Genomic DNA, 25,130 nt, shown 5'->3' with positions numbered 1-25,130 from the left:
GCCAGCCGCCAGGCAGGGCGGGGGGCCGCCCACACAGCGCGCTGGCCACACGCGGAGGCGCGGCTGCCGGGCCCCAGGAATCCCAGAAGAGGTGCCTCTGCCTCTGAGTGACTCTTGAAGGGAGGCAGGAGCCACAGCCCCGAGCCAGGGGGCCGGCTCCTCGGTTCTTCCCAAACCGTCTGTCCAGGGCCCGGCGGCTCTGGGCCTGGCCCCAGCCCTCAGCACGGCCGCTCCGGGCTCCCGCAGGCCTGCTCCCGGGCAGCCCCAGGCCCACCTGGCCGACCTCGGAGCAATCCCAGCTGCCAAGCCGCCTCACGGCCATGCAGGTGGGGCTGGCCCCTCCCCGAGGCCCTGCCCCCGACCGGGTGCTCGGGGTCCTTGCCCAGACGGCGCCCCTTCCCCAGCCCTGCTCTGCTGGCTGGGCTGGTCCTGCCGGAGCGAGCGAGGCCCCGCACTGCGCCCTGTGCCCCCAGTGACCAGCACGGGCTCCGCTAAGCCTCCTTCCCAGCCGCTCCTGGGGGCAGGTACGGGCCGGGGGGCCGGGGGCTGAGCCCCGAGCCCTGCGGAGCCCCCAGCCCAGCTCCAACTGCAAGGCCGGCCATGGGGGGCACCGGGGGGCGGCCCGATGCCAGCCTGGTCTGGAGGCCAGCTCTCCCGTAAGGACACATTTTCCGCGCGGAGCTCAGGGACCTGGTTTCCACGCCGTTCCCGCCAGTCCTGCCTTCCAGGAAGTAGGTCAGCATCTCGCCCTTGCCCTTGACGCTGACCTTGCCCCGGCACAGGAAGCGGTAGGCACCCTGCCTCAGCAGCCGGTGCACCTCCTCCGTCACCTGCAGGGGGACAGCGGGCCTGCCTCAGGCTGGGCACCGGGCACTGCCCCCACAGAAAGAAGGACGCCACGATTCCTGAAATGCCCGCAGCCAGCACCTCGGGACTTGGGGCGACTGACCTGGATTTTGCCCGGGACCCCGGTGCTGTCCATCCGACTGGCCACGTTCACCGTGTTTCCCCAGATGTCGTACTGCGGCCGGCGAGCCCCGATTACGCCAGCCACCACGGGGCCCACGTTTATGCCTGGAAGACAGCCGCCGCGTGGGGGTCACGGGGGTGCTTTCAGGGATGGCGCTGCCCCTCCAGATCACGGGCCCCTGGGGTCACCTAGTGCAATGACCCCTGCAGCAGGAGCCACTGCCTCCCGGGCGCGGTGACGTCCTGACCCTGGAAGAGTGCCCACAGGTGGTGTCCGGCCACACGGAGGCTGACCTCTCGTCTGTGGTTCACCGTGTGCCCCCTGGAGCCCCCTCCCCAAAAGGAGCCCTGGCTCCTGCCTGCTTCCCTGGAGGGGACCCCGCGGCTGCTCTGGGTGCAGGGCCCAGAAGGGATCACAGCATCTCAGGACGCTCTGAGGGGGGGTGAAGGCCCCTTGTCTTTACGGGGCTCGTGCCCGGCTGCTGGGGGAAACACAGCTGCCCCTGCTGCGTCCGCCCTGATCCTCCGGGGAGTGGCCTGGGCTGTCAGCACCAGCTCACACCCTGGCCTGGTCGGCCCGCCGGAGCCTGGGCAGTGGGGCTGGGGGGCTGAGGAGGGGTGAGGAGGGGGCAGCACTCTGCAGTGTGAGCTCCCCCACGGCCGGGCGGAGCCCCAAGGTGACCGCTTCATCCGTGGGTGGTGGACACAGGGAACCCCCTCCACCAACCAGGATGAGGCTGAGCCGGCGTCCGGTCCCCCGTGTGACCTGCCATTGGGCACAGCGGCCGGGCTTGTCTGCAGGGTCCCTGTGGGAGAAAGGGAAACAGTTTCCCGGAGGGACCCTCAGATCTGCCTCCTGCCCCTGCCAGTCGGGGCCACAGAGGGAGGAGGAGGCCTGAATGCTGGCCGGGGCGAGGGGCATCCACCTCACTGCGCGCCAGGCCCTCAGGGACAGCAGAGCTGGGTTCAAGTTCATCTGAACTCCGCCCACTCTGAGGGTCACCTGCTCCCGCCCTCACGCTCAATCCCAGCTCTCGGTCTGTTTTTAAATTCTAAAACAGCCGCAAGTCTCCTGCTCAATTCTATGCAGAACCAGGAGGAATTCTGGTACTGCCCGCATCTCGGAAGAACACTGAAGGGAAGACCAAAGCTGGCCCCACGGTTTTGTAAGAGCTAGCAAGGCACTTAGGGCGTCCTCTCCTCAGACAAGGACCCACCCCCGCCCCACGCAGGACCGCGCCCGAGTTGGGGCTTGGCTGATGGAAACGGGACACTTTCCTCCAGCTCCGTGTGGACTCCAAGGCGCGTCTGGATGTCACACGAAAACAGATTCCTGGGTGTTTGACTAGCTAAACATTAACCCTTCCAGGTTCACAGCGCTGACACCCCATGTCCAGAGAGCTCTGTCCCTGTACCCCCAGTCTGTCCCTCTGGTGAGGTCCCCCTCCCCCACCAGCTCGCCCTGCTCCCAGGGGAGGGGGGCGCCCGGAGCCGGGCCGAGGCCGTGCGGCCAGCAGGCACGCACCCACACGGAGCACGAAGTCGTTGTAAGACTGGTAGTTGATGGCATCCAGGACGCCGAACATCTCGATGGCGAAGTCCGCCAGCGTGCCGAGGTGGGAGGAGACGCACTTCTTAGCCTGGACGTGAGCAGACACGGGCGTTACGTCTGGGGAGAACACGGGCTGAGGGGCAGGGCCAAGCCCACAGCCCCGGTGCGATCAGGGGCCCCACATCAACAAGGCCGCCCCCGACCGCGGTCCATCCCTGTCGCCAGGGATCTGCAACCCCCACAGCTCCCTGGGGTGCCCTCAGTGCTCATGCAACAGGGAGGAGCCCGCCGCAGCGGCTGGCTGAGCTCAGGACGGGCCTCGCCGACAGGCGGGCACCCTGTGAGCAGGCCCAGGTGTCTGCTGGGACGTGCTGTCGCAGGCCACAGACAAGTGGGACGGGTCAGGGCCCCCCCCGCCCCCACCCCAGGGAGAGGCCTGCACTCCCTGCCATCCTTCTGCAGCGCTGAAAGGGCCTGTCTTTTGTGAAACAATGACGACTCTACATTTTTTTAATGATACCAAGATTTCTCATTTTTCTCTTTTTAGAGGATATTTTACTAGTCCTCAAATAAAGGGAATACTGAGCCCACAGTACAAAGAGTTCCCATTCACTACCCCCCAAAAACACACAGAGCTGCCCCTAGTTAACTTCCTGACTCAGGGTGGATACGTTTGCTACCACTGATTCATCAGCACCCACTGAAGTCCAGGTTGACTTAGGGTTCGCGTCGGGGGTTGCACATTCTACGGGTTTGGACAAAGGTTTGTGGTTGTCGTATAAGGTAGAACAGCTTCTCTCGGTCCACGGATTGTCTTTCCGTTGCAGTATTTCCCACAGAGTAGAATTTCAAGTTTTTAATTAGGCCCAACTTACCAGTGATGAGTTCCACGGCTCAGGCCTTTGGTTGTACCCAAAAACGCACCCTCACCCCAAGGGCACCTAGGTTTTCCGTTATCTTCCGGATGTTTTAGTTTTCCATTTTCCATTTAGGTCTACAATCCATTTCCAGTTCATTTTCATGAAGAGTGTAATAAAGTCTGTGTGTAGATTCATTTTTAAAATTAGATCGGTAGACAGATACATGACAGACAGATGATAAGCAGGTAGTCAGACCGATCGGTAGATGTCCCGTTGCTCCAGCACCGTTTGTGGAGAGTCTGCCTTTGCTCCCCTGTCTAGTTTTCTGGGGGCCCAGCTCTGGCTTCCTGTTCTCGCCCTGATCCATGGCTCTTCTCTCATCGACACCACACTGCCTGGGTCCCGGCAGCTTCCTGCAGGTCCTCAGGTCGGGCAGAGTCCGCCCCCCACTCTGCTCCTCTCCTTCAGTCCCGCGCGGCGTCTCTGGGTCCTTTGGCTCCAGGTAAACTCGGGATTCGCTGGCAAAGGTCGCAGCGTAACCTGCCGGGCTTCTGATGGGGGCATTAAACCTGCAGGTAACGTGGGGACAACCCACGTCGTGGCAGCGAGTACTCAGCAGGGACAGAAGGCTTCCTCACCTACCCCTTCTCCGCCCGAGTTTCACAATTTTCCTTACGTAGACCTTGTGCACATTTTTAGGTTTATGTCTGGTGTCCGATTGGGGAGGTGCTTGCGGGGACCCGCTCCTTGTGGTTTCGGGAATTGTAGCCCAAGCCGTGAGCCAGGCCCCCCCGGGAGGCCTCTAAGTCTCAACAGAAAACTGGAAGGCTGCGTGGGAGACAGGACCGACGGCCACTCAGAGGGCTCCCATGGGAACTGGGTTTAAGGATGCTTGTTATGCTTTGGAGTTGGCTCTGCTTTCCTTACCTCTCAGTTAACTGTAAACAGTCTCCAGCAAGGAATGTATGGAACCTTCCCCTAATGCCAGTGTGGCGTCAAGATGTTTAATAGACCCTGACCCAGACTGGTCACAGTGGCCCCTGTACTGGTACATGTCATCTGTTGTTCTCAGCTGTAATCCAGGCGCCTAAAAGCTATTGATGATTCATGAATTCTGACCTTGTACCTCCCATGTATATCCTCCTCAATAAAAGGCATGAGGGACGGAGGTCTTGTGCTTTCTGCACTAGAGGGAACAGCCACTTCCCCTTCAGACAAAACACAGCATCCTGGGTAGATCTGTTCCGCCGTGGCCGTGAAACCTCTGCTGGACAGAGCAGTTCCCAGCCGAGCCGGGCATGCGGGCAGCCCAGCCTCAGGTGCTCATGTAAACGGTGCCGCGTCTTCCCTTCCAGTGCCACTTGCTCACGCCGGGCACTCGGGGAGGCTGCGGGCTCGCGTAGACCAGCCTTCTGTCCTGCCACCTTGCTCCGCTCACTTCCCGGTTCCACTGTCCGTCCCGCTGTTGGCACTGCCTGCCCCGGCCGCCGGCGCGTCCTCCTGGCACGTCTACCAGCGGCTCCGCTGGTATTCTGAGTCTCGGTCAAGCTCAAACACACCGAGGACGGGTAGGGCTTGGACAGGTGGCTCCGCCGCCATCACACGAGGGCCCTTGGCCCCCCTGAAGATTCTCCTCCATCTGAAGGCGGCTCCGACTGAAAGTACTACGGCCGCGCGCACCTACTCCTGCTGACGTGGGCCTCTCTGCACGCTTTTGGTTCCAATGTATCTCCTTGTGTCTTTATATTTAAAGTGTGTTTCTTATGGAAAACCTCGTTGGGTCTTTTTTTAAGCCACGCTGTCAGCGTGTCTTTTAACTGCTGCGCTCACCATTTCCCTGTGAAGCGATTACTGGTGTAATTAATGGGACTAGTGGGTGCACAGTTATCATCTAATTCTGTTTTTGTGTCTCCTTTCTTCTGGGTTTTTTTTTTTTTTTTTCTTTTTTAAAGGGACAACCTGAGGACGCCATTCTCCATTCTGCCCTGGGCAGGGGGCACTGAGTGGTGCTGGGCTGGGGCTGGTGGGAGAGGGCAGGGCTGTGGGGATGAGGGCACCCCCAACACTGGCCCTCCACGCTGACTCTCCAAAGCAGACTGGGCCTGGAGAGAGCTGGTCGCCGACAGGGCGGCCCACAGGCCTCAGTCTCAATCTTACGCGGAGGACAGACCGAGGCCCAGCGGGGCAGCCGGTCCAGGGCCGGGGCAGTGGGGGCCGGGCAGGGCGGGGACTGCCCAGCAGAGCTCAGAGACACACCCACCTGGGCTCCCGCGGAGGGCGCCAGCCCTGCCGCCGCCATGTAGGTGCTGCCGATGGTTTTGATCTTCTCCAGGTCCTTGTACACGTCCTTTTCCATGAGCTTCGTGGAAAACACAACACTGCTCAGCGTGACATCACAGTGCAGACAAGGCACCGTGACGATCGGATGCCAGGAGCCCCGCGGAGCACCATGCGGAGACTGTCTTCTTTGCCGCGGGCACCAGGCCAGGTCTGGGCTGAGCCGAGAAACGCAGGCCCGAGGGGCTTCTGCAGAGGCCTGAGGAAGGGGAGCCTGGGGACCATGCAGGACGGGCCGCGCTCCAGCCAGAGGCCGCCCGGGGCCCAAGGGAGGAGTGGGGGTCGCAGCACCTGCCTTGCAGCCCCGTGCCTGCCCGGCGGCGCCCCTCCCGGGCCCAAGGGGACGGACAATGGGCGGCCCCCGCCCCCGTCTGGGCCCCTGTGGGCACGTGCCCGCGGGAGGACGGGTCTCGACGCCCGGGCCGCCCCCGGGCCGCACCTCGTCGAAGTCGGCGATGATCTCGTTGAGCAGCCGCAGGCACTCCACGCCCATGTTGTTCCCGTCCAGCTCGATGTAGAAGTCGTTGAAGTTGGGGATGGACGCAAACATGACGCCCACCTGGGAGTACGACTGGTAGTACAGGTCCTGGGGGCAGAGGGCGGGTCGGCCACCGCGGCACTGGGGGACCCTGCTGCACACGGGAGGGGCTCTGAGGGCGCCAGCCCCCGGGGGTCAGCTCGCGGCTGCGCAGAGCGGGGCGAGGAGGGGCCGGCAGGAGGGCGCTGCAGCCCCCCCCCCAGCACAGGCCACGCCCGGGGGCCAGGCGGACATGCGGGGGCTGTGCCTCGGGAGCCAGAGCACTGGCCCGGCCCCTCCTTCCTGGATCAGCAGCTGTCAGCCCTGCGCTGCGGCCCGTGGCCCCAGGGTCTGACTGGGCAGGTGATGTCCCAGGAAGTTCTGCGCAGCCCAGAAGGCGCCCCCACCAGCTGCAGAAGCCGCTGCGCCTCCTCCCGGGTCAAAGGGAAGCTGCCACTCCAGGCACTTCGTCTTCCCCAAGAGCCTCCTGACGGCCCAGACCCTCCGGGCCCTTGGGGGTGGCGGCAGGGACTCCAGCCTCAGGGAGACTCTAAGCGGGCGATGGGGCCCCTGGGTCAGACCGCGGGCCTGCGATGGCCGCCCCACCCGGCCCCGCGGACGCCCCAGAGGCAGCGCTCACCATGTTCCGGGGGTTGGACATGAGGAAGTGCTGGGCCACGTGGGCCGGCAGCAGGTTGAAGAGGATCCGCCGGTTGTCCAGCTTCACCCGCTCCATGTCATCTCTCTCCTCCTCTGCCTGCGGGGACACGCTCGGCCTCAGCGCCTGCGTGGCCACTCGGAGCCCCTCCCCGCCGGGCCCTGACTCGGGGGGCATCCCTGCCCACGACCCCAGCGAGCCCCGCCCTTGACGTCTGACCACCGGGGACAGCCGAGGGGTTCCTCATCCCTCCCCCACGCTCCTGGTGACATCAGACCTCCGGCCCATCCACAGCAGGAACCCTGTTACGTCAGCTTAGCCGGGGTCCCCCCTTGCCCCTGACGCATCTTCCGGGTGGGTTTCTGCCCTCCAGCCCCCACCTGCTCCCGGGCTAAACCCCTCTCTCCTTGTGCTACTGGGGCTGAGCCCCGCCTCCTCCCCGCGGGGCCCCACACCGGTCACACGTGTCCTGAGCAGCGTCTGCCCCAGCACCTCCAACGGGCCCCCGGGCAGGCTGGCTGCTGTTCACCTTGCCTGAAGCCACGCGCACACACACCTTCGTCACCACCCTCGCTGAATTCACAGAGCGCCGAGCCCCCACCCCGCAGGGACACTGGACTGCGGGGACAGCCACCCAGAGGACCCATGACTTTCTGGGTAAGTTGCCACCCCATCTGCTAGAACTGTCAAAGGACAGGCAATGGGGAGCCTCACCCCATTTCCAGGGTCCATCTCTGCCACCTCTGGGGACCAGATGTCCACAGAGCCCTAGCGACAACACAGGCTGCCCTCCGGCCCCCAGCCCCGCAGGACGGGCCACCACTGCCTCGTGCTCGCTCACTGCGCACGCCAAAGCCGCCTTTCAAACTCCTCTGTCCTCTGGACTCTCGGCCTCCAGGACGCCTGCCTCCCGGGGTGCTGAGCGAGCAGAAAGCTGCGGGACTGGACGGGGGCCAAGCCCGCGCCACAGCAGCTCCACCAGGCCGGCTCCAAGGGCCCTGCTGGCCTAGTGGTGACAGCAGCCAGACGCGGGGCTCCAGTCTCCACCACGGAAGCCCCCAGGATACGGGGTCACTCCTCCCCGCTTCCCCGCCTGGCACCGAGCCTGACCCGCGAAGGCAGCTCCACTTGGGGACACTCTAGGTGCGTGGCGATGCTGCAGGCATCGTGCCCCTGAAGGTGATAACCGTCACCACACTGCCTTGGGGCCTGGGGTCTGGCCATCAGAAGCTGAGGCTCAAAGGCCACGTGCTTGGCTGGCGTCCCCTGACCACGCAGTGCACTCCTGTTTCTTCTTTGTACACGGGGTGTAAAGTACCCCCTCTTAAGGACACCACCCTGCTCATCGACGGTGAGAAGGGCAGAAGGCCCAGTGTCCCACTGGCAGGGCCGTCACTCTAACAGTTGAGCTGGGCATCATGTGCTGCCACGTTGCCCACAGAGGTTCTGCATTGAAGAGCAAGAGGTGGCGACTCCCCACGGCAGTGTGGGCAGGCCTCAGGCCTCAGGCCCACGAGCCTTCGACCACTGGGGACGGCAGGGCCAGGATGAGTGGGCGGCTGGGGCCCCTGGGCCTCCTTCCAGGGCTGTGCAAGGTCCCCAGCAGCCATGGGGTGGCCAGAAGCTGACAGCACATCAGGTCTCCTCCTGGTCCTTAAAGCAGGTAGAGAGGCAGCAGGTGAGCAGGAGAGGGACCCAGACGCTACCAGGTCCAGCTCAGAGGAGCAGGCTCAGCGGACAGGAGGGCTGAGAGGGTCTCTGGCCACGTGGAGAGAATGGTGCAGAGACAGGAACCTGTCCGGAGACCCCCACGGGTCACTACCTGTTAACACGTGCGCACGGGCACACGGAAGAACGTGTTTTTCAAGGATGACATGAAGAGGAAGCAAATGATGTGTTTTAATAATGCTCTGTTTCATTTATTAATGGCACAGAATGTTCACTCTCTCAAAACATGGCCATTGATGTTAGTAACAGTTTCTGTTTTTGTTTTTTTTAAGTACATTTTACGGTTGTGTTGTTACAGTCGTTCCAACTTTTTCCCCCTTTGCTCCCCTCCGCCCAGCAGCCCCCTTCCCTCCAGCAATCCCACCCCTGCACCAATGTCCGTGGGTCGTGCATATAAGTTCTTTGGCTTCACCCTTTCCTATATTATTCTTAACTTCCCCCTGTCTATTTTGTACCAACCGATTATGCTTCTAAGTCCCTGCACCATTTCCCCATTTCTCCCTTCCCCCTCCCAGCTGATAACCCGCCAAATGATCCCCATACCTATGATTCTGTTCCTCTTCTGGTTTGCTTAGTTGGGTTTTGTTTCTATTTTTTAGATTCAGTTGTTGATAGTTGTGAGTTTGTTGTCATTTTAGTGTTCATAGTTTTTATCTTCTTTTTCTTAAGTAAGTCCCTTTGACATTTCATATAATAATGGCTTGGTGATGATGAGCTCCTTTAGCTTCACCTTGTCTGGGAAGCACTTCATCTGCCCTTCCATTCCGAATGATAGCTTTGCTGGATAGAGTAATCTTGGTTGCAGGTTGCCTTTCATCACATTGAATACTGCTTGCCAGTCCCTTCCTGCCTGCAAAGTGTCCTCTGAGAAATCAGCTGATAGTCCTATAGGCACCCCTTTGTAGGCAATTCTCTGCCTCTCTCTTGCTGCCCCCAGGACTCTGTCTTTATCTTTCCCCTTTGGCATCTCAGTCATGATGCGTCCTGGTGTGGTCTCCTCTGGGTCCAGCTCGCCCGGGACTCTCTGTGCTTCCCACACCTGTATGTCCATCTCCTTCACAAAATTTGGGAAGTTTTCCTCATTTTTTTCAATTCTTGCTTCCTCATTCTGCACTGGTTGACTTTTTTTTCTTCCTTATGTTCCAAATCATTGATTTGAACCCTGGTTTCCTTCCCTTCACCATTGGTTTTGTGTGGATTTTCCCTCATTTCACTTAGCACAGCCTTCACTTCTTCCCTTATATGTTTGCCATACTCAAGCATATCTGTCAAGTCTGTGAGCATCTTTATCACCAGTGTTTTCAACTCTGCATCTGTGAGGTTGTCTATCTTCTCATCTGTTAGGTTGGCTGTCTCCTCGTCGCTTAGTTCTCCCACTGGAACCTTGATCTGTTCCCCCTTTTGGGCCATACCTCTCTGTCTCCTCATCTTGACAGGCTCCTGTGTTTGTTTGCCTCCACGTCCCAGGTAGAGCTGTCGCTCCTGTTATGTCATAAGGGGCGGAGCCTTAGGGATTCGTCAGTACAGGGCGACGTGTTTCACCACGTTGTGGCGCTGTGTGTGGTGGGGAGGGGTCCAAGAGGGAACAATGCCGCCTGCTCAGCACTTGCTCCTTTTCCAGGCACTTCTCCCACTTCCGTATGGGACTGCCACCCCTCTAGCTGCTGCCCTGGCTGTCGTTCCCAGAGTGGGTGGGTCTGCGGACGTTCTAGGACCGTGGGGGCCCTTTAAACAAGCGGACTCTGCTGAGACCGGCAGTTTCTGCCTCCACCCCAACCCCCACTGGTTTGCACAGTCAGAAGCAATGAGGCTTGATTTTCCCCGGCGCTGGGACTGTGAGCTTCGATGTTTGGTAAGGAGCTGGGAACCCTCCCCAGGTGTCCCTCCTGACTTTTTAAAACATGTGATTGTGTTTTCTGCTGACCTGCTGCTGCTGCCACCACACCGCGTCCTCTCTGTCCCGGCTCTGCCCCTCCTACCTGTCTGGATGAGTATTTCTTCTTTATACCTTTGTTTGTTGGACTTCCTTACAGTTTGATTTTCTGGAACTTCTGGTTGTGTCTAGTTCTGAGGTAGTTGTGTTCCTTCTTAGTTGTGGAGGGAGACGCAGCGTGTCTGTCTGGGCCTCCATCTTGGCCGGAAGCCCTTGTAAATGGATCAGTAACAGTTTTAATGAGATCCATGCAGGTGAATGTGCTTCAGGTTTTTAAAAAGCATCCTGGTCATTCAGTTTGTGAGGAGCTCTGGTCCTCAGCTCAGTTTATTTCTACTTACTTACAAGTTACTTAGGTTTATAGACCATCGGATCACCCCTCTTCCTAATCCGCCGTCTGCTCTTTAATCCATCCCGGATGCAAGGCTTCTGTTGGGATCTGGGAGGTGACCATCTCCTCAGGGACAAGTGAGCAGCAGGAGCTGCCCTTGTCCCCGCTTCTCCTCAGCTTCAGCAAGTCGCTAGGGTCAACCAGGATCCGAAAACACTCCACGGAAAATTCCGTAAATATGGTTCATCCATTTGAAATTGTGCGCTGTTCTGAGGAGCATGATGAAATCCTCGCTGTCCCACTGAGTCACCGGGGACGGGACCCGTCCCCTTGTCCCACGTCCCCACGCAGTGGGCGCTGCTGCATGTCAATGACTCAGCAGCCATCTCAGGTATCAGACTGGCTGTCATAGTGTCACCAGGCTCTGTCCAGGTCACTCAGACTACACTTCCCAACACCTCCATGTGCGAGGCGCTGAGACAGACACTCGGACAAGCCAATGCAGAGCCAGAAACGCCTCCTGTCAGTGAGCAGGGAGCACATGGAGCAGAGGGGGCTGCGTGGGCATGGTGTGGATCCCTGCCCCACGCGGAGGCTGGAGAAGGCAGGTGGGTGTGGGGGAAGCGCCGCCCGACTCCCTGTCTGACCGTGGGCCTGGCGGGGACCTCGGCATAAGCACTCATTTGCAGAGAAGTGGTTTCACCATCAAGAACATCAGAACTGCCACCACGATTATCTCCTGAGTCCGAGGAGAAGCTCGCACCGGAGCCAGAGGGGTCCGCGGTGGCTGCAGGGCGAGGCTGGCATGTCGGGGACAGCCTGGCTGCTGATGCGGCTCCGAAAACGGCTGGCCGAGCCCCCGCCTGCCCCGGCAGCGGGCCCAGGATCCTGACGTCGCACCGGCGCAAACACCCAAGGCAAAAGCACGCGCAGTCCAGAAACACCCTTGAGTTGCTGGATTTACGGGAAGTGAGGCGCCTCCTCTTAGGACCTTTGCAAAACCGCGTCTTTGTGTCCCGTGCAGGAGCCCCCAACACGTGAAGGGGCCCTCCTGCTCTGAACCCCCAGAGAGCTCACCTCACGGAGGGGCCCCCATGGCGAGGGGTGCCAGTGTTCTGAGGATGGATCGGCTCGCACATGTAATGACATTTGAAGGAACACCAAGGAAAAGCCCTCGTCAACCCAGAGGAGAGAAAGTGCCCGCCCGGGTGTCCCGACTGGAACAGCCACAGGCCGGGGCCTCAGCCCCGCTCTCAAGCCGCCCCCAAGCTGCAGCCCGGGCCGCGCACCCCCAGGCCGGCCTCCCCGCTCTCCCTGCACCCGTCCCTCTTGAGCTCTGAGGAGCTATTCGTAATTCAGAGGCCCCGGCTGCAGGCGGAGTGGACGCATCTCGGGGACCAGCAGCCTGGTCGGTCCCCTGAGAACCCGCCAGCACAGAGCACTGCTCTCCGGCACCCGGGGGCTCTGGCAAACTGCCAAGGCCACACCGCCTGCCCGGGACCCAGCCCGTTTGCTGGTGCCTGCTCTCACCCGAGGAGCCAACCAGCAGGCCCCTCGCCGCCTGCTTCCCGCCAGACACAGCCAAGGGGAAGCAGAACCAGCAGGAGCGGGCGTGAGGGAGGAGCCCAGGCTGGGCCACTCCTGGCATGGTCACTGTGGGGTGGCCATGTCCTGTGGCTGGAGGTTGTGAATTCAGCCTGGCAGCCGGCCCTGTCCCAGGTCCTGGGATCTCGCCCCCAGCTCCCAGTCTACAGTGGGAACAGGGGCTGCGCTGTCCCAGCAGCCCACCCTGGGCATCTCTGCCCCACGGGGCCCCGCCCACCCATGACCCAGCATCCAGGCGTGGCCCCTTGGAATCAGCAGCCTCCCCACATCCCGGCTCCGAGCTCCTGGCCACACACTGGTGAGGGTGCTGAGCACAGGCACTGAGTGTCCAGGTTGGAGGATCAATGAAACGGCCAAACCCTCAGGTACAGAAAGCAGGTGAGTGGTTGCTGGAATGCCGCTGGGGACGGGGAACTCACTACTCACAAAACCACCCAACTCTGAGCCATCAAGCTGTCCCTCCGGCCACAGTCCCACTGCTCACGCTGGACGGTGCCACCTTCACAGCCTCCTGGTGTCCAGCCAGGATCCCCGCCCCCGACCCCTGCCCCACGGGGCCCCTCTGTCAGCCCCCAGGGAAGCAGAGGGGCGCATCTTGCCTGTGCGGCCCAGAGGTAGTCCAACCGCAGCTTGACGTCCACCTGCCGGGCATGCAGGGCCAGGGTGCACGAGAACAGCAGGATGGCCACGATCGGCTCAAAGCTGCGCACAGAGACGGCACCGCCCCTTGGGGAAGACAGGAGGGAAGTGCAGTCAAGCTGTGTCCGGAGAGCGCCGCTCACCTGAGACACCCGCAAGGACACCTGGGGCTGACCCCAGCAGAGCCAGGTGTCCCTGAACCAGAGGCCTCCCCGAACCTGGGGCCGAAGGGCAGAAGCCACCGGAGGGAGGGCTTCCCCAGCTGGCTCCCACGCCCCCCGCGCTGGCCCGCTCCGGCGGGAGGCGCCTACCCCGCGGCCTTGGTGTACCCGCTGAGCTCCAGCACCAGGATGTAGGACGCGCTGAGCACAGACAGCAGGATCAGCTTCGGCAGGGAGGAGACCCGCAGGAAGATGGCGAGCGGGAGGGTGCCCACGATGCCGCAGAGCAGGGCGTGGGGCGCAGACTCGCAGGGCGGGGCGGGCAGCACGGGGCCCTGGCCCCCGGGAGACATCACCACCAGAGACCCATTGGGGTCGCGGCTCCAGGCCCAGGGCAGGCAGCCCACCTGGAGGGGACGGAGGGCAAGAAGCAGGGAGGGGACTCACTCAAGGCTCGGGGTGTCCCCTCCCGAGTCCCCTGCGGCCTCCGCCCGTTACTCCCACTCCGCCTTCTGCCCTGTGTTCCCTACCAAGCCGAAGGGGGTGGTCTCCCTCTGCCAGGAGGGGACTGCGCTTCTTCCCCCTGGTTTCCTGGGCTGGGCACCCCCAGGCCCGTCTGACACCCCGCGCCCCTCTCCCCCTCTGCCCAGCCCCCCGGTCCCCGCAGGCACCCCTCATCCCTGCACCGTGAGGCTCACCACGCAGCCTTGGGCAGCGGAGTAGATCAAGACTGCGATGAAAACGCAGAGCACAGTGCGGATCTGGATGGTCAGGCAGCCTGGGAAACACTGACGAGGCAACGTGGGCTCAGAAACAGCCGCTCGCCCCGCAGGGACCCATGTCCCCCGACAGCAACTCGGCACGGGAGGCGCAGCGGCCGCAGTCCTGCCCGAGTCCCAGCCGCCACTCACCCCCCACGCGCTTCTCGTCCGCTTTCTCACCTTTAGTCTCCCAGTTGGAAACCTTGCAAAAACCTGGTATCTTTAAATTAAAAAGGGCAACACCTCCCCCACCCCCACATTGTGACTTTGGCTCCGAAATCAACTGAACAGATGAACCTGACGTTTTCATGATGCTGAGTCTTTCTATCTCATCAATGGTGAGAATTTTCATTTATTGCTGTCTCCACGCTTAACTAAATTGTTTCATTTTTGTAAGTTATTTGACATTTTATTTTAAATCCACTTGTTTAAAATGCATTTTTTAATATTCAACAATTTCACGGATAAAAGCCAGAGTTTTTTCAGACTCACACTGTTGACATTAGAGATGAAAACAAAAGCAAAGGCCACACGTGGGCAGGCAGGCAGCTGGCCTGGCTGATGAGTGTGAACGACGTGGGCAAGCAGAAGCCGTAAACCGCCGCAGTGCGTCCCTCCGCCCCCTGCACTCCAGTCCCGTCTCCGCCCAGTGAGGCTGTCGGGCCCCAGGAGCGCAGGGCAGGACCCCCGCCCTCCTCCTCCCTGCCTGGCTCAGGACCATGGGGATGAGATGGCAACAAGACCCCAGCCCCAGGGGGAGAGGGAAACACGAAGCTGCAAGGCCACTATGGCCACCAGGCTTGGCTGCCAAGAAGGCACCTGTCCCAGGTACACAGCAGCCACCCCCGGGCCACGCTGCCCGCACGTCCCCGGAAGCAGTGAGCTGCGTGAGCAAAGCTGGCCACTCGAGTCTCCCTCCCTGGGCACGGCTGGGCCTCTGCTGGGTGGAGGGCCCCCACTTCCAGCCTGGTCCTGCCGTCTGTCCGTCCGTGCCCCACAGCCATCCCCACGCATGAGCCGCAGGTGAGCTCCAAGCTGAGGGCAGGGCCCACTCGTGGGAGTGTCAGGGCGCACACAGCCAGCAGCCCACTGAGGGCCACACGCTCCCCGCCGTGCTTCCCACCAGCAGGTCCCAGGAAGGCCGGACACATCCTAGAACAACCTGCAGGCCCGAGACGGGGGGACACGGACGGCCAGAAAGAAAGGGGCTGGTGGAGCCGGGCCTCTGCAGGCACACCGGTCCCCACACAGGGACAGACATGCAGGCTTCAGAAATTAGCGTCCACGTGTGATGCTTTTGCTTGAAATCATGTAATTAAAGCCATCTTATCCGATGTGGGAAATTTCCGTTTACCAAACTGAACAACACTCGACCTATGAAAGTCAAAGGGCTGGAGCGTGGCTTGAATAAAGGGCATTTATTCATTTTAAGAAAGTCAAGAAGTTACCTAGGAATAAGGACGTTCAATGAGTAAAACCGGATGTAATTTTTTAAGGAGTTGCTGGTTCTAACAATTATGAAAAATAGCCCTGGGCCTGCCAGACAGCACAGGGGGCAGCGGGGCAGCAGGACAGTGGGAGTGAAGTCTGGGGGGCAGGTCCTGGGACTGAGGCCCCTCCCGGAACCACCTGCGGCCTGGGGCCCAGCCCTCCACCTTGGCTCCAAAAGTAGATGCCAGCGAAGCCACAGGGAGACGCGCAGTCTGCGGCACCAGTACGTGGCAGACCAGCGGCCACAGCCCCTGCCCCCAGGGACTCTCCGTTCCAGGAGAACACTGAAGCTGTGCTCGTTTGTTCCGTCTCTGCCGGTCCCCCTGCCCCTTGTGCCACGACCGACCAGCACATGTTGGGGCTTAATGAGCTCCTGCTACACAGGTAACACTTTCTACCTGCCAGGAGGACGGCGAGTGGACCAATCCCTGCACAGCCCCACCTGTCCTGGGGGCAGGGCCGGTGGAGACCACAGTGCACCTGTCCAGGTGAGGCAGGTACAGGACACACGCGCACACGTACCTGGACCCGGGTGATGTGCAGGTATAGGACACAGGCCACCAGGAAGCAGATGCAAAACACTAGCAGGAGCAGGACAGCCACACTCCTAGGACAGAAGAAATGGGGTCCCTGCGGGCTGGTCCTGGAGAGGTAGCTCGAGATGTGCCTGGGAAAACGCCCCCTCCCTGACCCCAGCTGGTCGCCTGCCCCCGGAAGGAGCAGCAGCCTCTGAGGACTTGGGCCAGCTCGTTCCCTTGCAGAACGGGTGCCCTGGAAGCTTGCAAGGCCCCTCCCTCTCGAGAAAGGGTGGGCTCTGTCTGGGGTCAGCACTCCTAGGAGGAGCCTGAGCCCCAGGTGGGGCCCTGCAGGGGTGCAGTGCCCTCACAGGGTGGGGGTGGGGGGCGTGCCTGCAGGAAACTCAGAGAAGAGAGAAGGACTCCCCTCAAGAGGTTCCATTAGGAAAACGTGGTGTGTAAATAAAGTGGAGATTTTTCTGGGTCCTGCCCTCTCTGATTCATGGCGGTGACAGGTTCTTAAAGTCACTGTACTTTTCTTGCTTTTCAGAAGTTACTTTCGCCTTCCATGTTTCTGAAAACGCCCCGCACCCAGAAACCAGCCACTGCTGCCCGTGCGCTTTCTCCCCAGAGGCCGAGGCAGCGGAGTCTGTGTGTGAACGGGGACCCGGAAGTAGCCGGGGGTCTCAGAGTTGCACACCTGAAAATGGACACCTGAGCGGGACCAGCCCTCCCCTTGCCATCAGATGCCCCAGATCCTGGGGTCAGTGCGGGGCCAGTGCCTGGCCTGTGCAGTCCGCAAATGGGGGGCCCCCGGGGCGCCCGCCCCGCAACCCTGCACACTCACTGCGGGATGATCAGCAGGTAGATGAGGCCGAGCAGGGCAGCCAGCGCAAGGGCGACCACCACGGCACTCGTGAAGTACTCGTCCTGCAGCTGGTGGTACTGCAGACGGAGTCCGGCGTCAGCGCCGCTGCCCCCGAGACCCGAGGGGCCTCCAGGACGGCGGGAGCCACTGCAGAGGCCGGAACGGCAGCCCCCGCCCACAGGGACCAGGAGGAGGGTGCGCGCATGCGGCCACCCCCGCGCCCTGTCACCCACCTTCCGCTCCCGCTCAGCCTGCTTGTACTTGAGGGTGAAGAAGTTCAGGTCTGCCATCTCCAGCTCTGTCTGGCGGGCTTCTAGGAGGCGGCCGATGTACCTATTGACGCGGGTGCCCGGGGTGGTGTAGACCACGTTGGTGGAGAAAGACAAGCGGTTTCTGAGCTTTTCCGAGGCTGTTCGCAAGGCCCTGCGCTGCGGCCGTCAGAGAAAGAAAGGACTGACATCAAGTCTCTGTGTTGGGAAGAAAGGGGCTCCCACACCCCCGACCCGGCCTGCCCCCAGCGCACAGCCGTCAGGGACCTCGGCCATCGGGGACCCTGGCCTGCCCACAGCACACAGCCGTCAGGGACCTCGGCCATCGGGGACCCCGGCCTGCCCCCAGCACACGGCCGGCCGTCAGCTGGGTTTGGGGCCTGAGATGTAATCGTGGCTCCGCCACTCGCTAGCAGTGACACCCCAGGTGAGCTATCTCGTCACCGGTCACCGGGTTTCTGCATCTGCACGTGGGATTGCAGAAGACGATGCAGCAGCCCCGTGAGGATGGGACCCCACGTGAGCGCAGTGGGGACAGTGCCCGGCACAGAGCAGCGAGACAACTGGTTCTCTGGGAACATCAATGAAACGGACGAATCTCCAGCAAGTGAGATGGAGACAAAGACACTAAGATTCAGGAGGGAAAAGGAGTCTCAGACCCGCAGACATGAACAATGTCACACACAAATACACAAGCCACCCAGCATGACAGGTCGTCTGAATAGTCCTGTAAGGGTGAGAGAAATGGAATTCATAACTTTAAATCCCTGGGAAAGTCATCTCTGGGCCCAGGAGGCTTCACTGGAGAATCCCGCCAAACATACGAAGGGAAACGAACTCCAGTCCCACAGGGAACTCGTCCCAGCTCACTGTACGTCATCCACTATTAACCAGGAAACCACAGCACGGAAAAGGACAACCGCAAGCCAGACCGCTCAGAAAGAGAGACGCAAAAACTCTGAACACAGTACCAGACACCATAAGCCAGCAGTTTATCGCAAAAGTACACATCATTCCCACTTCTGAAGATACAAGTCTATTTAGACATTTCAGTATCAATGCCGTCCACCATATTAACAGATCAAAGAGGAGAACTCCCACCTTGACATCATGATACAGGAAAAGCTGATGAAATTCAACACCCATATGTGATTTAACTGATCAGGAAAGCAGGAATGGAGGGGACCTCCCCCAACTTGGAGAAGAACACCTGCAGCTAATAGCATAGTCAGTGGGTGAAGGACTATGCTCTCTGTCTTCCCTTCCTGTTCACCTGGCCCTAGAACGCCCCAGCCAATGCAATAAGGCAAGAAAAGGAAATACAAGGCAAACAGGTCAGAAAGAAAGAAATAGAACTGTCCTTACTGGCAAATGATATGGTGGTCTACACAGAAAATCCCAAGGAACATACAAAATAAAACTAGAAAAATAAATGGGTTTCACAAGGTCACTGGATACAAGATAAACTAAAATAGGAAGACAACGGTATTTCTTTACACAAACAATGAGCTCATAAAGACCAAAATTAAAACACAGAACCACTCACAATCACTGAGACTGAGAGAATGAAATACTTGGTATGACTCTAACAAAACACATACAGAAGTTGTAATCAAAGCTGATGACAGAAATCAAAGGAGATCGTGATACATGGAGAGACATACCATGTTCATGGATTAGATGACTCAAGATGTAATTGTCCCTGTATTGATATGCACCAGTTTAACATAATGTCTGTCAAATCCTGGGAGGATTTTTTTTGTAAACAGATAATCTTATTCTAAATATTACGTGAAAAGGAAAAAAGATTAGAATCGCTCATTTTCCTTAAAAGGAATAAAGAGAGGGCTCACTCCACTGATTTTATGACATTATATAATTACATGAACTCAGACCATGTGGTGTTGCCTGAGGGACAGACACACAGATCTGTGGGACACACGAGCGAGCCCACAAAAGCCCCACACAAGTATGTCCAACAGATTTTTTGACAAAAGTACAAAAGCCATTCCGTGAGAAGGTGAGCTTTTCAACACCTGGTGCCAGAACAGCTGGACCTCCACAAGCCAGAAATGGAGCCTGACCTCAACCGCACACCTGACAAAAATTTAATTCAAATGGATCTTATGTCCAACAGGTGCTCCCAGAGGAGGCGGAGGACCCAGGTGGGAGGAGCGAGAGGAGAGGGGGCTGGACCTGCACAGAGGTAACACAGGTTGGGAGGCAGATGGTCACTGTGTCCCAGGCTTCTCTCTCAGGTCAGCACACCTGCCAGGATGTGTCTGGGCCCAGATCTTACTAACCTGGCTCCTCAGCAACCCACCAGGAATGAATCCGTCCCCTGACCCTCCGCCCTCTGGGGAGTCCTGGGGGATGGGCCTCTGCGCTGTCCTGCCTTCATGTACAACGTTGGTATTTTTGTTCACAGCAGATTCTTTCAGGTTAAATTTGACTTTTAAAATATTCTATTGCCCTGGCTGGTGTGGCTCAGTGGATTGAGCACTGGCCTGCGAACCAAAGGGTTGCTGGTTCGATTCCCAGTCAGGGCACAGCCTGGGTTGCACATCAGGTCCCCAGTTGGGGGGCTCTCGAGAGGCAACCACACACTGATAGTTCTCTCCCTCCCTTCCCCTCTCTCTAAAAATAAATAAATAAAATCTTTTTGAAATAAATAAATAATAAAAGGCTGCATTAACTATTATTCATTTTTATTCTGAGTTTGAGGATACAACTAAACTGTGCACCCAAGGCAGGCGCCTCACTCCCCTCCCTGAGTCCCAGACTCGGGGGGTCACGCTGAGCCTGGGAGAAGACAGGGGCTACAGTGTTTCTGCTCACGTGATGAGCCGACAAGAGGCCTGAAAGGTCTGCTGTGAACACACTCACACAGAGACGTGCGTGCAAACGACCCCCAAGCTGGCCGGAAAGGAAGGAAACAGAGCAGGGACCTAGAAGCACTGGGAAGGTGGGAGTCCGGCTGGGGAGGCGGCTCACAGGCTGCTACTCACCACCCACAGGGCCTTAAGAAAGCTCCAGACCATGTCCCACAAATACAGCTCACAGCCAAAACCGCACCAAATCCCACGGCCACGACCCACGGGAGGGAGTCCACAGACGTCTGCTCTCCCTGACCAGCCTGGGAAGCTTCGGTGATGAGACCCCTTTCGAAGAAGGCACTGAGCCCACAGAGGCAGGGACGTGGCAGGCAGGTGTAGTCCGGGAGGCGGGACCGGGTCTGTGGTGGGAAGCCCAGGACTCCGAGACGGAGGAGGTAGCCTGTTCCCGGGCGTGGGCACAGGGGCTGTGGCCGGGGCTGGGAGGCGAGCCCGGGTGACGTGGACAGGACATGCACAGTTGATCCCCCAGGGGTGGTGGCCAGAGCTCACTCTGGCTGCCCGATGACACAGCCGTTCTGCCTCCGAGCACAGGGCTTCCCTGGAAGGGACCGGGGCTTCTGGCCAGGATCACAGGCACGAGGTATGTATGGATCAAGTGGATACTCAGGAACCCCGCAGGCGCTCCAACTTAACTCCAAGCTCTCCCCACCCAGAACCCTGAGCCTGACCCCTGCAGAGACCAGAAGATCCAAAGGCGACGCTGGCCAACCCCAGAACCGAAAATCCTGAGCCAGGCCACCATGCAGTCTGCCTGCAGAGGGGGACTGGTGGGTGCTGGAGGCCAAGTTCCACCAACCAGATAGGAGGCCACGCAGGAGGGATTGCCCAGAGACGCCACCCCACCCCCTCATGGAAGGGCAGCCCTGAACTCGGACAGAGGATCGAGGGCAGAGACCGGAAGACCGAGCTATAGACCCCCGGTGCATGAATATCCAAGGGCAGATTCAGACAATGGCGGGGACCTCAGCGTGAATTTAGCAATAAATGCGGGGAATGCCAGGCTGCGAGACATGCAGGCACTTTGGAGAGCTCTGCAGGGAAGCACAAGAGGCTGCAAGCGCTGCCAGACGCGGCCCTACCTTGTCGTCGTCCTCGCATGTCATGACGTTGGAGAAGGGAATCTCCGCCTTGAACATCTTGCGGCACTGCATGAGCTGCACCAGCAGGTAGCACACGGTCTTGAACTTCATCCTCTTCGCCGGCTTGATGTCCGACAGGATCAGCCCCGGAAATATCTGCAAGGACGCAGCTGAGCACCTGTGAGCGGCCGAGGCACCTTGCCTCCCGGTGCAGCTAGGCAGCCACAGGGCGGTGTCTGAGCCCCGCGCCCCGCGCCCTGCGCCCCGCGCCCCTCCCCCGAGCCCCGCCCCGCCCCTGAGCCCTGGAAGTGGCTTGGAAACCCCCACCCTGGCCACATCCTGTCCCTGGCACGGTAACCTTGAGTGCCCACCTAAGACGGTCACAGCCTTGCTGTGTGCACGTACCCCAGTCCACGGCCCCCCTGCCCGAGCCCTGCGGGGGGCCCTCCAGCCTGTCCTGTACAGGAGGCAGTGAAGGCCCAGGGGGGACGCAGGGCGGCCCTGCCACCCAGGTCTCAGGGCTCAGAGATGACCAAGTACTGGCCCCTCCCCCCGACACACGCCCCCCGTGGCCAAGCCCAAGACCAGACGTGGGAGACACTCCGCAAGCACCGAGCCCGGGCCCCGGGAGAGGTGATGCCCCGCAGAGGAGGCACCACCGGCCCCAGGCGGGGCTCCGCCCACCTTCCGCCGATGCGAGGGCACGATGAAGAAGGTCTCGATGTCGTGCGCTTTCAGGAAACTGCTCCGCTCCTGCCCGTGGCCCGGCTCCACCTCGTAGTCCCCGTTCAAGCAGGCCAGCGTCGTCTTGGTGATGTGGACCTTCCTGCAGGAAGGAGGCAGCTCGGAGCCCCGGCGGGACCTGACCAGGGCCCGCCCGGGGCTGCTCGTCTGGACCACGTGGGGGCAGGTTCTGCGGGCGGTGGCACAGGCTTCCCCTGGCGTCACAGCTCCAGGAGGAGCACGGGGCCCTGGAGAGGGCCGGCGGGAGGGCCGTGGCAGGGGGGCCGTGGCAGGGGGTGAGAGGACCCGAGGAGAGGGAAGGAGAGAGCGCAGGGGCTGCCGCAGGGAAGGTGGGGGACGGTGTGGCGGTAAAGTGACAGAGACACAAGCCTGTCCACAGGGCCCCAGGCCCGACGGCCCTGGCCTCAGCGTCTGGCAGCGGGCAGGTGGCGAGGCGCAGGGGTTCTCTCCAGCCCCCACGGCAGGGGCGTGCAGGCACCTGATGCTCACGGCCACCTGGGCCTCCACAGCCGCCCGGGCGCATCCCCACCCCCCCATCCCGTTCTCAGTGGTTCTGCGGACCATGAGGCCTTGGTTTTGTGGACAGTTTGAAGAACGTGAAGCCAAAGCAGGGGGCGTGAAAGAGTGTGAAGCGCAGGGACCCAGAGGGAACAGCAACCCCGGGGCTCTGACTCCAGCATCCCCCGCAGAGAAGGAAGGAAGCAAACTGAGGACCAGTCAGCACCTCGGTCAGCGCCCGGTCTCCTCCTGCCCTCCTCCACCCCCTTCCTGTGTGTGTGTGTGTCCCCCGCCTTCTGAGGGGCCACCAGAGACGGCCCAGCGCAGCCCGTTCCAATTGGCCAGCAGCTGAGGGGACAGGCTTCCAAGCCCTGGCATCCCCCCCCACCCCCACCCCCGCCCCCCGCTCAGGGCCGCGACATACCCGGGCAGGCCTGCGGCCTCCATGACGTTGGCCAGGGTCACATCATTGGACCACACATCGTACTGCCACTTGCGCAGCCCCAGGACGCCACAGAGGACCCTGCCGGTGTGCAGCCCCACGCGCATGTTCAAGTTCACCTCGGTGGCCTCAGCCACAGACCTGCAACACAGAGCCAGGGGCCCGGAGAACAGGCAGGGTTTGGCCCCGAGCTCCGTGACTCGGGGGGGAGGGGGGGCGCTACAGAATGGCCTGCGGGGAGGCTCAAGGCTCTGCCCACCCGCCTGGAACTACCAGACCTTAAGGTGCGAGTCTGCCCACTGGTGCTGGAAACAAACCAACAAAACATGTGGGCAAGAGACCAGACCTCAGACCCTGGTGCCCTCGCCCCCCCACCCGGGGACAGGCCAACCAGCCCTGACTCCAGCCTGGCTGAGGGTCGGCACAGGTGAGGCGCTGAGGCCCCAGGGGAGACCACGAAGGAGGCGGGGACACACCAGAGGGCTGCCAGGCATGAGCGGGGACAGACCCTCCCCAGAATCATTTCCTGATCCACAGAAGTCAGGTCAGCAAGAGAAACGGGAAGCAAGGCCAGGCCAGCACCAGGAAGTCCAGACCCCGTGTGGGAAGCCCCGGTTCAGAGTCAGGGACTCGGCCTCCCGGTGCAGGCCTTCCCTACTGAACAGAAGGTCTAGACCCTTCATCCCGCCACCGACAAGAGCCAGGGTAGACAAGGCTGGCCAGCAAACGGCAGGTCAGGGCCGTGGTATTCCTGGACCACTCTGCACAGAGAGCCCCAAGAACCAGTCCCCTGCCCCGGGAAGACAGCACCCTCGGAACTCAGCGGGATCTGAGCCCCTTTCCCCAGTTGGCCCTGACCTGGGGGGACCACGGACAAAGAAATGCAGTCCCCACAAAGCTCAAAGAGAGGGAGACTCCAGCCTAGACTTCCTCCGCCCAGGCCCCTGCCCTGTGGGGGTCATGGCACAGGTAACCCCTGGGACAGACTGGCCGGGACAGCCGGGGCTGCGGGGGCTCCCAGGGCGGAGCGGGCGGGACACCCAGGCTGAGGCCCGCGGCCTGAGTGCACTCACGTGATGGTGTCGATCATGTCCAGGCCCATCTCCACGCAGCAGTGGGCGTGGTCGGCCTTGGGCTGGGTGAGGCCCGACACGCAGTAGTAACAGTCCCCCAGGATCTTGATGCGCCGGCAGTGGTTCTCCTTCAGGCAAACGGCACGTTAGTGGGGCCCGGGGCCAGCACAGGCACCCTGCCCAGCACCGGGTGCCGGTGGCCACAGACCGCCGGGCTCGGCTCGCACAGGGGCCCCAGTGCCTCCCCCAGAGGACTCGCCACAGGCAGGGCAGCCTCGGGAGGGTGGGCGGCCCCCAGGGCAGGAATCAGAGCCCCCCTGGGACACCCAGCTCCCCCACACCTGCACTCAGGCCTCCTCCAGGCAGGGGCCCACCCACCCATCCCTCGGTTCATGGGGCCCACCCCGCAGACCCTGCCCAAGCCAGGGCTCCCTCCCCTAAGAGGGCTGCGGGCACAGGCCCCTCCTGACCAGCAACGAGGGTCGCCATGCAACACCGTCTAGAACATGCTAGATTCCCCCACCCACCTGGGAAGGGCAGGCCACATGCATCTGCATGGCCTGCAGCTTTCAGCCCCACGGCTGAGTCCTCAGACCTGTACGCAGCTCTCCCTAAGGACCCACCTGCTGGGCCGGCCCAGGGCAGCGCCCACACCGGCCCCGCCCAGCCCTGGGCCTCCCTGGGCCTGAGGACACCAGGGATATGCAGACAAAGGGGAGGAGGGGGGCAGACGTTCTGCCCATCAGGGGGGCCTCAGGAAGCCCAGCCGCCAGGTCTCCTTCCCCATGATCTCCGAAGGCTGTCCCCACGCTTGGGGAGCCAGCCACAGGCCACGCTCCCCCAGGCCTCCAGGCCAACGGGCGGCAACAGGCTTTCTCCGGGTCCCTCTGGAATGCCCACCCTCCCCGTCCCTGTCATCACTGCCCATCGCGAGGGCGGCTCCTCTGGCACCTCTCCCTGTCACCACCTGCGGCGGCCTTCCCCAGACCGTGGGCCTGGGCACCAGCCAAAGGTCCATGCTGGGCCCTGTCCCGCCTGGAGCCGAGACCCCCGAGGAGACCTTCAGGCCTACGATGGCCCCGACATATTAGGGTCTCCCCTCCGCCGTCCAGCTGGGGTCAGCAGCTCCGCCCTCCGCGGAGACCGCAGGACTTGCAGCACACCTACTGGCACCAGGCACTGTAGCCCAACCAGGGGGACTTG

The 25,130-nt window shown here is 61.0% G+C and overlaps 1 protein-coding gene across 1 annotated transcript in view; it reads right to left on the bottom strand.

Moving 5' to 3' along the window:
• Nucleotides 1-256: 256 nt before the first annotated feature.
• ADCY1 (adenylate cyclase 1) overlaps nt 257-25,130 on the bottom strand; it is a 39,452-nt gene continuing 14,578 nt past the window's right edge. Inside the window, exons 5-20 of the mRNA XM_090286982.1 lie at nt 23,928-24,055; nt 22,837-22,995; nt 21,855-21,996; nt 21,171-21,326; nt 17,159-17,353; nt 16,905-17,002; nt 16,065-16,149; nt 13,989-14,078; nt 13,441-13,697; nt 13,090-13,216; nt 6,876-6,992; nt 6,158-6,304; nt 5,642-5,740; nt 2,495-2,609; nt 950-1,074; nt 257-830 (exon numbers count right to left, since the gene is read on the bottom strand). Coding sequence (XP_090143108.1) covers nt 492-830; nt 950-1,074; nt 2,495-2,609; nt 5,642-5,740; nt 6,158-6,304; nt 6,876-6,992; nt 13,090-13,216; nt 13,441-13,697; nt 13,989-14,078; nt 16,065-16,149; nt 16,905-17,002; nt 17,159-17,353; nt 21,171-21,326; nt 21,855-21,996; nt 22,837-22,995; nt 23,928-24,055 — 2,379 coding nt within the window. The 3' untranslated portion in view covers nt 257-491. The remainder of the gene's footprint in view (nt 831-949; nt 1,075-2,494; nt 2,610-5,641; nt 5,741-6,157; nt 6,305-6,875; nt 6,993-13,089; nt 13,217-13,440; nt 13,698-13,988; nt 14,079-16,064; nt 16,150-16,904; nt 17,003-17,158; nt 17,354-21,170; nt 21,327-21,854; nt 21,997-22,836; nt 22,996-23,927; nt 24,056-25,130) is intronic.

The sequence above is a fragment of the Furipterus horrens genome, unplaced genomic scaffold, assembly GCF_987537825.1.
Source record: "Furipterus horrens unplaced genomic scaffold, mFurHor1.1.pri manual_scaffold_9, whole genome shotgun sequence".
NCBI lineage: Eukaryota > Metazoa > Chordata > Mammalia > Chiroptera > Furipteridae > Furipterus > Furipterus horrens.
The sequence above is the reverse complement of the archived record's forward strand: the minus strand, read 5'-3'. Positions and strand labels throughout refer to the sequence as shown.